This window comes from Desmodus rotundus, chromosome 6, assembly GCF_022682495.2.
Source record: "Desmodus rotundus isolate HL8 chromosome 6, HLdesRot8A.1, whole genome shotgun sequence".
Classification (NCBI taxonomy): Eukaryota; Metazoa; Chordata; class Mammalia; order Chiroptera; family Phyllostomidae; genus Desmodus; species Desmodus rotundus.
The window spans coordinates 126381230-126396381 of record NC_071392.1 but is presented as its reverse complement, the minus strand read 5'-3'; the positions used below and the strand labels follow the sequence as shown (position 1 = coordinate 126396381).

Here is a 15152-nt window from a genome sequence, read left to right as displayed (position 1 = left end):
TTATTATGAAATTTTATTGGTGTTTTATGAAGTTTCATATGTTTAAAGGCCATTAACATTATTTTGTGAACTGTTTATACCTCTTGTGTGGCTTGCCTTTTAAAACTCTATTTAGAATGTACTTTATCATATTGGAATTTAAAATTTTTATTTGTCAGACTTACTACTTTCTCTTTTGTGGCTTTTATATTTTGCATTCCTTTTAAGGTTTCTCTCTCTTATAACTATAAGTATGGTCACCTATATTTTCTTTTAATACATGTATAGTATATTTTTATTTACTTCTTGAAGTCATTGTTTATGTTTCTGAAATGATCAAAAAATTGTACCTACATAGTTTTTTGAGGAACAACAATAATAATTATCATTTATTGGAAAACTATTGCATACTATGCATTTTTCTTCAGTAGTTTATCTGTATTAAGTTAGTTAGTTCTCCCAATAACATTATGAAGTCAGTGTTTTTCTTTCCTATTTTACAGGTGAAGAAACTGAGACACAGGAGAGATTTAGTAATTTGTCCAAGAGTACTTGATCAGTCTGGGTCCAACTAGGAGACAGAAAGCACACAGTAGTTTAAACAGGAGAATTTTAATATAAAGAATTATTAAACAGTGATAGGACAGTAGTTATATAAAGATGGAAAGAAAACTCAAAGTGTGTCCTATGGCAGAAGGAGAATACCCAAGGAGAGAGAAACTTGGAAGGGGTTTCAGACTTTGTTGTAGAAGGTATGGTTGCAGCCCACTGTCTGGCAGAGAAGTTGCTGGGATACCCAGGCCATAGTCACTGTGAAAGCAGGAACAATCTTGGAGGGGATCAGGTGAGCTTAGCCTGTTGGGTGGGCACACAGATGTCCAGAAGCCATGGGAAACAAACCTGTGTAGCACAAGATAACGATTGGGCTTTTGGCTCATTAGACAGATAACCAGACGAGGCATTTTGCCATGTTGACTGTAAGGCTGAGGAGAAGATGTGGGAATCAATGACTTGAGTTAGATTAGAGTTCTCTTTTTTCCTGGGGCTGTCAGGTATGCTGCTGTGGCATGCTGCTGTGGCCTGAATCAGGAACTGGGGAAAACACATGGTAGCCAGTGCTGCAAAAAATTGCACCCTGCAGTCATTTAGCACTGGAGACTCCTAGGTGGGCCAAATAGTTGTGCAAAACTGGTGTTCTCCAGGAGCCTGGATAGCAAGCCACCCTTTTCTCCTCAATGTGTCTCCAGTGCCCTCTACTGACAAAGTATATCAGTGTGCCGGCTGACAAAGGAAACATTTAAAGGGCCCATATCCATTTTCACAGATCAGGCAACGCAGGGTGAATTTATAGTTGAAAACCACTTAATTGATAGCTGGTACAGTTATGAAACAGTCTGATTCCCAGCACTCAGTGTTCTTTTTACCTCTCATATATACCTTATTCTTGTCTTACTTATTTGAAATACTATCTATATTATGTATTAAATATACAAATTCACGTATGTCTGTGTCTGAACTCTATTCAACTGATATATTTGTGTATTTTATACTCAAACCACACTCTTTTCTTAAAATAGCTTTCAATAAAAATGGTATCTCATTGGGTGAATACCTGTTAATTTTTTTCCAAAGTTTTTTCTTCTTGATTAATTTGAGTCAGCTTCTCATATATCATAGAAATCTTTTTGAAGTTTTGAATGAATAGGTTTGAATTTATTAATTTGGCAATTATTAATATCTACAATATTGAATCATTTATACAGAAAGGGGCGCGCAATGGGGCAAAAGGCAGGACAACTATAACTATACGACAATAAATTTTAAAATAAATAAATAAATATATTTTAAGAGCCCAGAGATCTGAGCTTTCTCTTCCTTTGGTATTTCATACATTTTTGTATGACAGTTTTTGGTATTTAGCTAAATATATGTAGTCAGTTTTATTTTATGTCAATCTGGTAGTCTTCATTTTAGTTTTTACAGCCTCTTTATATCCCACTGCTGATTTTTTTTTTTTTTTTTGCATTAGTAGTGTCCTAAGAGGCATCCATAGGTTAGTAGTTAAGGGCTTATTCTCTGGCATTTGCTGCCTCTGTTAAAATCTCAACATTGTGATCTTGAGCTGGTGACTTAATTAGCCCTCTGTCCAAATGTTTCCTCAGTAATGAGATAGGCTTCATACATATATTTGTGTGATAGTGAAGGGATCAATTAAATAATCTGATTACATTTCAGGGATTGGTGCTGGGCCTGGCACACATTAGATACTAAGCTATCATTGTCATCAATGCCATATTTATCATTGTCATTGTCATCCAGATAATGTTTTCATACTAATACTGCTCTGTTGTTCGTCTCTTTTCCTCCTGAAAACAGTCTGAACCATACTTTAGGTTACAATCTTGTATATGGTATACTTGGTCTCTTCTACCCACCCTTGCCTGATTTGCAGGACTTCCTCTGTATTCAGTCCCTCTGGCAGGTGAGATTTAAAATATTTGGCCATTAATTTTTCACCCAAGGTAAATTTGAAGCTGTTTGTTATCATGTTTATTCTTTAAAGGAAATCGATGGTTTTGATTGTTGATGCTACTTTATCCTATTTTTAAATTTATTATTATTATTATTGTTATTTTTTAATAATATATTTTATTGATTATGCTATTAGTTGTCCCATTTTTCCCCCTCTATTCCCCTCTGCCCTGCATACCCCATCCCACCTACATTCCCCACCTTTAGTTCATGTCCATGGATCATACATATAAGTTCTTTGGCTTCTACATTTCCTATACTGTTCTTCACCTCCCCCTGTCTATTTTCTGCCTACCATTTATGCTACTTATTCTCTGTACCTTTCCCCCATCTCTCCCCCTCCCACTCCCCTGCTGATAACCCTCCATGTGATCTCCATTTCTGTGATTCTTTCCTGTTCTAGTTGTTTGCTTAGTTTGCTTTTGTTTTTGTTTTAGGTGTGGTTGTTAATAACTGTGAGTTTGCTGTCATTTTTACTGTTCATATCTTTTATCTTCTTTTTCTTAGATAAATCGCTTATCCCTTTACCATTTCATATAATAAGGGCTTGGTGATGATGAACTCCTTTAACTTGACCTTATCTGAGAAGCACTTTATCTGCCCTTCCATTCTAAATGAAAGCTTTGCTGGATAGAGTAATATTGGATGTAGGTCCTTGCCTTTCATGACTTCAAATACTTCTTTCCAGTCCCTTCTTGCCTGTAAGGTCTCTTTGGAGAAATCAGCTGACAGTCTTATGGGAACTCCTTTGTAGGTAACTATCTCCTTTTCTCTTGCTGCTTCTAAGATTCTCTCCTTCTGCTTAATTTTGGGTAATGTAATTATGATGTGCCTTGTTGTGTTCCTCCTTGGGTCCAGCTTCTTTGGAACTCTCTGAGCTTCCTGGACTTCCTGGAAGTCTATTTCCTTTGCCAGATGAGGGAAGTTCTCCTTCATTATTTGTTCAAATGAGTTTTCAATTTGTTGTTCTTCTTTTTCTCCTTCTGGTACCCCTATGATTCAGATGTTGGAACATTTCAAGATGTCCTGGAGGTTCCTAAGCCTCTTCTCATTTTTTTGAATTCTTGTTTCTTCATTCTTTTCTGGTTGAATGTTTCTTTCTTCCTTCTGGTCCACACCATTGATTTGAGTTCCAGTTTCCTTCCCGTCACTATTGGTTCCCTGTACATTTTCCTTTGTTTCTCTTAGCATAGCCTTCATTTTTTCATCTAATTTGCGACCAAATTCAACCAATTCTGTGGGCATCCTGATTACCAGTGTTTTAAATTGTGCATCTGTTAGGCTGGCTATCTCTTTGTGGCTTAGTTGTATTTTTTCTGGAGCTTTGATCTGTTCTTTCATTTGGGCCTTTTTTTTTTTTTTTTTTTTTTTTTTTTGTCTTGGGTGCCTGAGCCATGAAAGGTTAAGTACCTAAGGCAGGTTCTGCTGAAAGGACAGATGCGCCCAACTGTCTTGGAACTTGCAGGTAAAAATGCTGGAAGAACTTGTCCCTGTGCAGAAAGTCTACCTGCATCCACACAACTGTGGTTCCTCGGAAAAAAGTACGTTCTTGATGGAAGGGATCACTGCTCTTTTCTTCTAATTTATTATTTTTGATTAATTATGCTATTACAATTGTCTCAATTTTTCCCCCTTTGTGCCCCCACCAGCATGCCACACTCCCTCCGGCAATTGCCCTTCCTTTGTTCAAGTCCATGGGTCATGCATATAAGTTCTTTGGCAACTCCAATTTCTATACTTACTTTTAATATCCCCCTGCCTATTCTGTATCAATTTGTACTCCTTAATCCCTTCACCTTTCCCCTTATTCCCTCAGACCCTTCCCCGCTGACCACCATCCCAGTGTTCTCCATATCTATGATTCTGTTTCTGTTCTGCTTGTTTGCTTAGTTAGTTTTTTAGACTCAATTTTTGATAGGTATGTATTTATGGCCATTTTAATATTCATAGTTTTGATCTTCTTTTTCTTAAGAAATCCCTTAAACATTTCATATGATAAAGGTTTGGTGGTGATGAACTCCTTCAGCTTCATCTTGTCTGGGAGCTCTTAACCTGCCCTTTGATTCTAAATGATAGCCTTGCTGGGTAGAGCAATCTTGGCTGTAGGTGCCTGCTTTTCATGACTTTGAATATTTCTTGCCAGTCCTTCCTAGCCTGCAAAGTTTCTTTGAGAAATTACCTGACAGTCCTATGGGAATTGTCCTGTAGCTTATTATCAGCTTTTCTCTTGCCGCTTTTAAGATTTTTCTCTATTTTGAACCTTTGGCATTTTAATTATGATGTGTCTTGGAGTGGGCCTCTTTGTATCCATCTTGTTTGGGACTCTCTGTGCTACCTGGACTTGCACGTCTCTTTCCTGCACAAATTAGGTAAGTTTTCTTTCATTATTTTTTCAGATAGTTTTCCAGTTTCTTGCTCTTTCTTTTCCTTTTCTGGCACACCTATGATGCAAATGTTGGAACGCTTGAAGTTGTCCAGTAGGCTGCTTACACTGTCCTTGTTTTATTGGATTCTTTTTCTTCTTGTTCTGTGTGGTTGTTTTTTGCTTCTTTATGTTCCACATCATTGATTTGATTCTTGGCCTTGTTCTCTCTATTGTTGTTTCCCTGTAAGTTGTTCTTTGTTTCATTTGGTATATCCTTTGTTTCTGACTGGATCTTTTTTATGCTGTTTCGATCCTCACTGAGTTCCTTGAGAATCCTTATAACCAGTGTTTTGAACTCTGCATCTGCCAGATTGCTTATCTCCATTTTGAGTGGGTATTTTTCCTGAGTTTTGATCTGTTCTTTCATTTGGGCCATGTTTATTTGTCTCCTTGTTTTGGCAGCCTCCCCGTCTTTGTTTCTATGTATTAGGTAGAGCTGCATTGACACCATGTCTGGGTAGTGTTGCCTAATGTAGTAGGTGTCCTTTAGTGTCCAGTGGCACAGCCTCTTCTATCAAGGTATGCCCTTCTTGTGGGCTGAATACACCCTCCTCTTATAGTTGAGCCTTGGTTGCTGTTCCATGGCAGATCCATGGGAGGGGTTTACCCAATCTGGTCAGTGGCAAGGTCTGGTTTTGACCACTGACCACCAACGTCCTCTTTCTTTGTAAGATCAACTGTGCAGAGGCAGGATGTTGGTGCTCCAACATGGTTTGTAGCTGTGCACTGCATGGGCAAGCTCTGGTGTTTTCCAGGAGGTGCAGGCCAAGTCAGCCCCCCATCGTGTTTTACCTGGGGCACCCTGCCTGGGCTATAAAGCAGTCTGAGATGGATTCTACTTGTTCTGGGCTTGGAGATTCCCAGGTGAAGCCAAGCTTTGAATCTAGGCTGGTTGCTACTAATGCTGTGCCTGGGGCCACTTAGCAAGAGTGGCTGGAGACTTACTGAGGTGGGTTGTTGCTTGTTTGAGAGGATTTAGGAAGTTGTGAAATATGAGCCAAGACCAGCATTCATACAGAAATGTCTCTCTTAACAGCTTGGGTAGGCCTGTAAATTAGGTGGGACAGAATCTTTAGGGTGGGGTAAAATATGTTAACCAGACTGATGGAGTTTCAGATATGGCCTCTGCCTGCTGGGTCTGTAGCTCAGTGGGGACATTATTCAGAAAAGGGATAGTGGCCTCTGCTTGTCGTTCTGTCTGGGTAGAAGCTGTCCCCCAGCTCTCGCCTTGATGCCAGACCCTTCACTTCCTCCCTGTATGCTACTGGTGCCTTTCAAGTTGCTACTCTTTTGCTGGAGCTCAGAGGGAGTATGTGTAAGTCCGTGTGTGGGTTAAGAGTAAATGCTTAGGACTCTAGAAATTTTTTCCCCTGACTCAGTCCCTGCTGATTTTTGTAGCCAGAAGTTTTGGGGACTTACCTTCCCGGCACTGGAACCCTACACTTGAAGGCCTTGTGTGGGCCTGGGACTCTTCACTCCTGAGATACCCCTCCTAAACTTTTATTCACCAAATGTGGTTGTGGGACCAGATGTTCTGCATCTCTGCCCCTCCTAAGTCCGGATGGATGTGGTTTCTTTAATTCCATAGTTGTATGACTTCCACTCAACTTGATTTCTGAAACCTTTGTGTGATGGTGGTTCTATAATTTAGTTGCAATTTTGATGTGGCTCCCTGAGGAGGTGAGCCGTCTTTACCTATGCTGCCATCTTGACCAGAAGTCCTCTGATGCCACTTTTTTGTTCATATTTCCATTTCATTCTGAAATCTATTAAAAAGGAACATAATTTAAATACGCATTATTTAAAATTCAGTCTTTAGTATATGTTGTAGCATATAACAAAACATGAGAAGGTATGTTTTATATTTGTTCTTTTTTTGCATTTACTAGGTGTTTGTGTATTTGTTAATTTGATCTGTTCGTTATAATTAAGGGTTTTCATTACTATGTAAAAGAAGAGTTTTCCAAGACATTTAAAAGTTGTTTCATTGAAATTGCCACAAAACCGACAGGGAAATGAAAACTTTTTTGACTCCATTTTCTGCCAATTTTATTTTATAGGAATCAAGAACCCAGTCTCAGTTGCGAACAGACTCTTGTGTGAAGGGCAGAAGGGCAAACTCTCAGCTGGCCGAATTCCTCCCTGGTAACCACTCTATTCTGCCTGACTTTCTGTCATCTTTGGTTTGTTGCATGCAATGTTTGAAGGCTATTTTTACCCTCAGAAGTTTGATGCTGTGGTTATACATCAGCCCTAGCTTGCCTTAGAGTTGACGACTCACTTGTTCTGTGGTCTTGGAATAATTTGTATACTTGATAGACCTTTGGATGGGATAGAATATTATGAATTAAAGCAGAAAAGAGATGAGAGTTAATTTTTGATTTTGTTGTTGATTGTAGGGATGTTTTTGCTGTTACTAAGTATTCAACTGGGGTCTTTTTATTATAAAACTTTAAAAGTATCTTGTGTATCCCAATTTGGAGTCTAAACTAATTTTTAATCTTGAGGAGTTGTTAAAATAAATACACTTAATTTTTCTGTTCTGCAGAAATACATTGTGACACTAAGATTAATCAGATCACATCTTTTCTCCAGCATTAACATACAATTTTCATTAAAAACATTTTGAACTTTTTCAAGTGTTTATAGAAATAGAGACAACATTGTAAAGGGCCCTGGTGAACCTGTCATCCAGCTCCAATAATTCAAAATGTTTTTTCTTTTCATCCATTTTATGCATCTCCTTTTTCTCCTAGTATTTTAAAGCAAATCCTTGATATCCTATTTTGCCCTCATAGTTTTATCAATTTTTCTGTTCACAAAACATAACCACCATCTTGTTCGTATGCCTAACATTATTCACATATATGTCTCAATACCATCTCATACTCAGTCTTTGCCTGTCTGTGAAGGTTACGTTAATGTTCTGTGTTGAAATTTATGACAAAACAGTACTATAAGAATCACTTTATTTTACTTATAATTTGAAGTCATAGAAAATAAATTAATATAGTTCTGAAAAATCTTGAATCCTGTTACCTAAATAAAGTATCCTTTTAATCATACTCTTAACTAGTGTTTAATTATGGTATGAGAAGGGTTGATTATAAAAATTTTCAAAGAACTAATAATTTTTAATATTTGTTTTCAGTAAAACAAGGGTATGGAAAAGCAAATATGATTTACTAAGATAATTTCTAGTAAGTATTTAATTATTTCCACAGTGTTAAGTAGTATAAAATATGAATAAGGAAAAGATAACCCAAAATTCTAAAAATTGATAAAGGGTACAAATAGACAATTTATAGAAAAGAAAATATTGATGGCATATAAATACACAAAAATGTGCCCAATCATAATATTAGTCAAAGAAGTGTGAATTAAAATGAAATGATATTTTCATCTCATTTAAAGTAACAAAATTAACAGAGACTAATACTACCCATTATTGGTCAGGGTGTAGAAAAATAGGTTTTTTTACAAAAAAGGTCTGGAAAGAAGGTTACTTTTGGAAAGGAGGTACGAGGGAATAAAATGAGGCAATTATCAAAATGGACACTTTTAATATTTTATATTTTACAAAAATAAAATATATGGGAAGAAGTGATGACTTTTTCTGTTAAAATGATATAATGTGATGCTATACTTGCCTGGAACTAGCTGATTTTCTCATGTACATAGTTCTTCAGCTGTGTTCGTTTTCAAATTGTTTTGACTATTTTAGGCATTTTGCATTTCCATATGAATTTTAGAATTAACCTGTTAATTTCTATAAATAGCTGCTGGAGTTTTGATTCACATTACAACATATCTATTTATTAAGAATTTCTTTAACCTCTCTGGAAGTGTTTTATAGTTTTTAGCGTATAGGTCTCGCACAGCTTTTATCCAATTTATATTTTAGTACTTTATTCTTTTTGATGCTGTGATAAATTGAATATGTTAATTTCCATTTGTTTATTGCCAATATATAGAAATATGATTGATTTTAATTATAGTGATATTCTGTCCCAGGAATCTGCTAAATTCATTTGTTCTAGTACCACTTTTATAGATTCCATAAGATTTTCAACATGGATAGTCAGATCTTCTGGGGATCTAGTTTTACTTTTTTCATTCTAATCTGAATTCCTTTGATTAACTTCATTTTCTTAATTACACTGGCTAGGACATTCTTGCCTTGTTTGTGATTCTAGGGAAGTAACATTCAGTTGTTTACTTTTAAGTATAATGGTTGCTATAGATTTGTCATAGATGCTCTTTTTTGTGTTGAGGAAGTCTCCTTTGTGTAGAGTGCTGAGAGTTTTCAATAGGAGTGGGTGTTGTACTTCTTCAAATGCTTTTCTTCATTTATTGAGATGATCTTATAATTTTCTTAGTTATAAGCAACCAATATAGCGATTGGTTGATTTTTAGCTGTTTAATCAACAATTGCATTCCTGGGATAAATTCTACTTGGTCATAATGTATTATCCTTTTACTATATTGTTGGATCCAATTTGCTAATAATTTGTAAAGAATTTTTGCATCTATTTATGAGAGATATTGGCCTGTTTTGCTTTTTTGATAAACAGGAATATATATTTCATGAGTTTGGGGAAAGTTTTGTCTATTATTTCTTCACATATTTTTGCTTATCTCCCTTTTTTATCCTTTAGGATTCCAAATATGCATCTGTTTGATTTCTTGTACTAATAATAGTCCTACAGAACACTGATAATTTGTTAATTTCCCCCTTTTTAATTAATTAATTAATTATTAAAAGATTTTATTTATTTGTTTTTGAGAGAAGGGAAGAGAGGGAGAGAGAGAGAGAGAGAAACATTGGTTTGGTTGCCTATTGCAGGCACACCAGCCAACCAGGACCGGACTGCCAGGCAGTGACCCTTAGCTTTGTAGGCTGAGGACAACCACCTGAGCCACGCTTGTCGGGGCTGTTTACTTTTTCCATTCATTTTTCTCTTTGTTGCATTTTGAGTAGTTTTCATGGCTGGTTTCAAATTCAGTAATTATTTTTCTGCAATATTCAGTCACCTGTTAATCCCATCCAATTTTTCATTTCTGACATTGTAGTTTTTTATCTTCCAGAAGTTCCATTTTAATTAAAAAAAAAAGTCTTCCATATATCTAGTTAACATGTTTAATCTTTCCTGTAGCTTCTTGAACATATAAATGGAGTTGTAACTCTACTCACCAAAGATTCTACTTAGAATCTTAGAATCTTTGGTACTAATTCTATCATCTTTGCCATCTTTGCTGGGTGGTTTTCAATTGAATGATTTCTCTCTTCATTATAGATTACATTTTCCTGCTTCTTTGCATGCTTGGTAACTTTTTGGATTCAGGACAGTGTGAGTTCTACCTTATTTGGTGCTGGATATTTTTGTATTTTAATAAATATTCTTGAGCTTTATTCTAGGATGTGGTTAACTTATTGAAAGGCAGTTTCATCTTTTCAGGTCTTGCTTTATACTGTTACATGTGACTGGGGAAACATTTAGCCTTGAACTAATTTTGTTTTGCTATCTGGGCCAAACCATTTTAAGTACTGTAACAGATGCACCTAGAATGAGATCTTTTACTTTGACTGGTGGGAACAGGAGCTGTTTCTGGCTTTGTGTGAACTTGGGGATTGTTTCCTCTAAAACTTTCACATTATTCTTTCTCAGGATTTGGGTAATTTCTTCTTGCACATACACTGATCTCTACTCAGCTGAAGACTAGAGGGGGACTCTGGAGACCTCCAGAGACCCTTCTCTGTGCAACTCTCTCTTCTCTGGCACTCTGCCTCCTGAACTCTGTCTTGGTTTCTTTGGATGCCCAACTCAGACACTGCTGGGCTTTAGGCAGTAAGCTGGAATAGTCTAAGGGTTTACCTTATTTGTTTCCTTTCTCTCAAGGATCACTGTCCTATGTTGACTAGTGTGTAGTGTTTAAAAACTGTTGTTTTCTATATTTTGTCTGATTTTTTGTTCATGGGTTCAGGCAACAGTATAAATTTGTTTCTTGTTACTCCATCTTGTCTGGAAGCAGAAATCTTTCCTAAATGTTCACTGTATCCTGTAGTAGTTTAAAAAAAAGTCCAATTCCCTGAGTATCCTAGTGTATTGTCTCTTTAAAACTACTGTTTACTCTATTGTAGTTCATAAGTATATTCAAATTTTTAATATATTACTTTTGTTTTATCAACATGAAAAGAAAATTTGAAGCCTAAATATTAAAAGAAATGTAAGAGACCTACCAACTAATCAGAAGGTAGATTTAGTTGGATTTCCATTCAAACCAAACAGTTTAACAAACAAAATAAAAATAATAGAAAAATTTTAGAAGACGACCAGGGAAATGTGAACATTGACTATATTTTGAGTCTAAGGATTTATTGTTAAAAAATTTTAGATGTCAGTTATGTTGTGGTTATTGTTTTTAAAAAGTCATTTTCTGAGATGCATGCAAATATTTATATTTGAAATTCTGTGGTATCTGGGATTTGCTTCAAAGTAATTTGGTTGAGGGTATAAATGAATGAAATTAGCAATCTATTGATAATTGATGAAATAGGTTGATGATCCATTAGATTCAATATGCTATCTCTATATTGTATGTTTGAAAATATCTGTAATAGAAAATTTTTAAAAGTTAAATTAATGTACTTTAATCTGGTGATTATGTTATTTCCCAGTTCAGCAAGTTCTTCTTTATTTATACTTTATATGTCTGTAAACTTTATTTAATCAATAGCCTACTAATTTGCCTTCTCTCAATATTGTATATTTATGATGAACAAAGAAGTAATGTGTTAAGTAGATGGAAATCAGTTTTTAAGTCCAAAAAAGCAACTATAATGTTCTCATATATCTTTCTCATCTCATAAAGAATTTTATTATCGGGGTCCCTGAGCATTCTTGAGAACTCTTTGAATCACTAGATTACACAATTTTACACTGATTATGGAGTCTTGGATCTTTGAAAATAGGTGGTTCTCATCCATAAGATAGTAATTCATGTCTCTGTATTCGCCCAGATAGCTCTTCCTGGGGACTTTGGCTGTTTAGTGCTTGTAGTGGTACCTGCAGCTCAGCTTACTGAAGGTGTTAATCATCTATCCCACTTTGGGTCTGGTCTCCCTAGAGTGTTTTGCTTTACATCACTTTAGACTTGCTTTAATGTAAACTAAGGTGCATGTATCAGAAGGGAAATGTCTTTTAGGGAATTTTGCCACCCTACTTTATTATTTTTAATATCTTGTCAATGTTTATTTAATGCTTAGTGTGCTTTAGGCACTACTCTAAAGGCTTGGGATATATTCAATGTCAATGAAAACATCAAGTTTCAACTCTTGTGAAGCTCATAGTTTATTTAGGGAAGACAGAAATAAACAATAGATACAATATGTAAATTATAAGTGTACAGTATGTTAGAAGGTAGAAAAAAGAAAAAATGTGAAAAAAGAACGAGAGGGGTTGGGAGTACAGTGTGTTGGGTACAGTTTTAATAGGTCTTGTCAAGCACAGATACTGGAGTAGCTAAGTGAATTTGGCCTTTGGGAGAGCATGATAGAGTACAGTCAGGATGAAGGCTCTGAGACAGGAGACCCCATAACATGTTTGAGTTTTTACAAGAGACTGGGGTAGGATTAGCAAGGGAGCAATAGGAATAAGAGATGAGATGAGGGGCAGAAAGGATGAGATCATTTGGGAGAGTTTGTGAAAACTCCATTTGTTTGTCCTAAAATGATACATGTTTATTTTAATTTTAATTTTAATTTTATTTTATTTTTATTTATTTATTAACTTTAAATTGATTGTATTTTTCCATTGCCATTTACTCCCCTTATTTGTCCCCTCTACCAAATCACCCCACTGTTGTCTATGTCCACAAGTCCTTTTTCCTTTTTGCTCTATCCTTCCACCCCCTAACTTCTCCCTTCCCTTAGCCGTCATCCTGCTCTCTGAGTCTGTCTCTATTTTGCTTGTTCAATTTATTCATTAGATTCCACATATGAGTGAAATCATATGTTATTTGTCTTTCTCTGGCTGACTTATTTCACTTAGCATAATGTTCTCCAGGTCTAACCATACTGTCGCAAAGGGTAAAATCTTTTTTATGGCTGAGTAGTACTGCATTGTGTAAATGTTCCATAGTTGCTTTATTGACTCATCTACTGGTGGACACTTAGGCTGCTTCCATAACTTGGCAATTGTAAGTAACGCTGCAATGAACATAGGGGTGCTTGTGTTCTTTTGAATTAGTGTATTAGGTTCCATCAGATACATTCTCAGAAGTGGGATGGCTGGGTAGGAGGCAGATCCATTTTTAATTTTTAGAGATATCTCCATTCTGCTTTCCACAGTGGATATACCAGTCTGTACTGCTTTCCACAGTGGATATACCAGTCTGTGTTCCTACCAACAACTCAAAAGGGTTCCCCTTTCTCCACATCCTTGATAGCACTTGTTGTTTGTTAATTTATTGATGATAACCATTCTGAAAGGTGTGAGATAATACTTATTGTGGTTTCAATTTGCATTTCTCTGATGATTAGTGATATTGAGCATCTTTCCATATGTCTATTGGCCATTTGTATGTCCTCTTTGGAGAAGTGTCTGTTCAGGTCCTTTGACCATTTTTTTAATTGGGTGGTTTGAGTTTTGTAAGTTGTTTATAAATTTTGGATATTAACCTCTTATCAGATGTGTTGGCAAACATGTTCTCCCTTCCATTTTGTTTATGTTTTCCTTTGATGTGCAAAAACGTTTTAGTTTGATGTAGGCCCATTTGTTTATTTGTTCTTTTGTTTCCCTTGTCTGGAGAAACATATCTGATAAAATATTGCTATGAACAGTGTCTGAGATTTTGCTGCCTATGTTTTCTTCTAGGATTTTTATGGTTTTGGGTCTAACATTTAAGTCTTTGATCCATTTTGAATTTATTCTTGTGTGATGTAAGAAGGTAGTCTAGTTTCATTTTTCTCTGGGTATCTGTCCAATTTTCTCAATACCATTTATTGAATAAACTATCTTTAGCCCATTGTATTTGCTTGCTTCCTCTGTTGAATATTAATTGCCTGTAAAGGTGTGGGTTTAAGTCTGGGTTCTCTATTCTATTTCATTGATCTATGTGTCTGTTTTTATGCCAGTACCATGCTGTTTTGATTAGTACAAAACAGTTTGGCCTTAGTACAGTTTGGTATTAGGTAGTGCAATTCCTCCAACTTTGTTTTTATTTCTCAGGATTGCTGTTGCTATGCAGAGTCTTTTGTGATTCCATATAAATTTTTGAAATATTTGTTCTAGTTCTGAGAAATATGTTATTGGAATCTTGATAGGAATTGTGTTGTGTGTATAGATTTCTTTGGGCAGTATGGACATGTAAATGATGTTAATTCTCATCCATGAACCTGGTATGTGCTTCCACTTATTTTTATCTTCTTCAATTTCTCTTAAGTGTCTCAAAATTTTCTGAGTATAGGTCTTTTACAGCCATGGTTAGGTTTATTCTCAGGTATTTTATTCTTTTTGAAGGAATCATGAATGGGATTTTAAAAAAATTTTCCTTTGTGGTAGTTCATTATTGACATAAAAATGCAACTGATTTTTGGATATTAATTTTGTATCCTGCTACTTTACTGACTTCACTCACCAGTTCTAGTAGTTTCATGGTGGAATCTTTAATGTTTTCTATGTACAGCATCATGTCATCTGCAAATAATTACAGTTTATTTATTCCTTTCCAACTTGGATGCCTTTTATTTCCTCGTGTCTGACTTTGTGGCTAGGACTTTCAGTACTGTGTTGAATAAGAGTTGTTAAAGTGGACATCCCTGTCTTGTTCCTGATCTTAAGGGGAACGCTTGTAGTCGGATTGTCATGTATGTGGCCTTTTCTATGTTTAGGTTTGTTTCCTCTATTCCTACTTAGCTGAGAGTTTTTACCATAATTGGCAGCTGGATTTATCAAATGCTTTTTCTGCATCTATTGATATGATAATGTGGCTTTTATCCTTCATTTTGTTTATTTGGTGTGCCACATTTATTAATTTGTGAATGTTGTGAATACCGACCTTGCATCCCAGGAATAAATCCCACTTGATCATGGTGTATGATCTTTTCTATGTATTGCTGTATTCGATTTGCTAATATTTTGTTGAGAATTTTAGCATCTGTGTTCATCATGGATATTGGCCTATAATTTTCTTTTTTTTTTGTAGTGTCTTTACC

At 35.7% G+C, this 15152-nt stretch overlaps 1 protein-coding gene across 5 annotated transcripts in view; it reads left to right on the top strand.

The window, feature by feature from the left end:
• TASP1 (taspase 1) overlaps positions 1-15152 on the top strand; it is a 288218-nt gene that overhangs the window by 56146 nt on the left and 216920 nt on the right. For all 5 annotated transcript variants that reach the window (XR_006655296.3, XM_045194733.3, XM_045194732.3 and 2 more), the window contains one exon: positions 6997-7081. Coding sequence is in view for 4 of the 5 variants with exons in the window: in XM_045194733.3 (XP_045050668.2) it covers positions 6997-7081 (85 nt within the window). In the remaining variant the exon portion in view is untranslated. The remainder of the gene's footprint in view (positions 1-6996; positions 7082-15152) is intronic.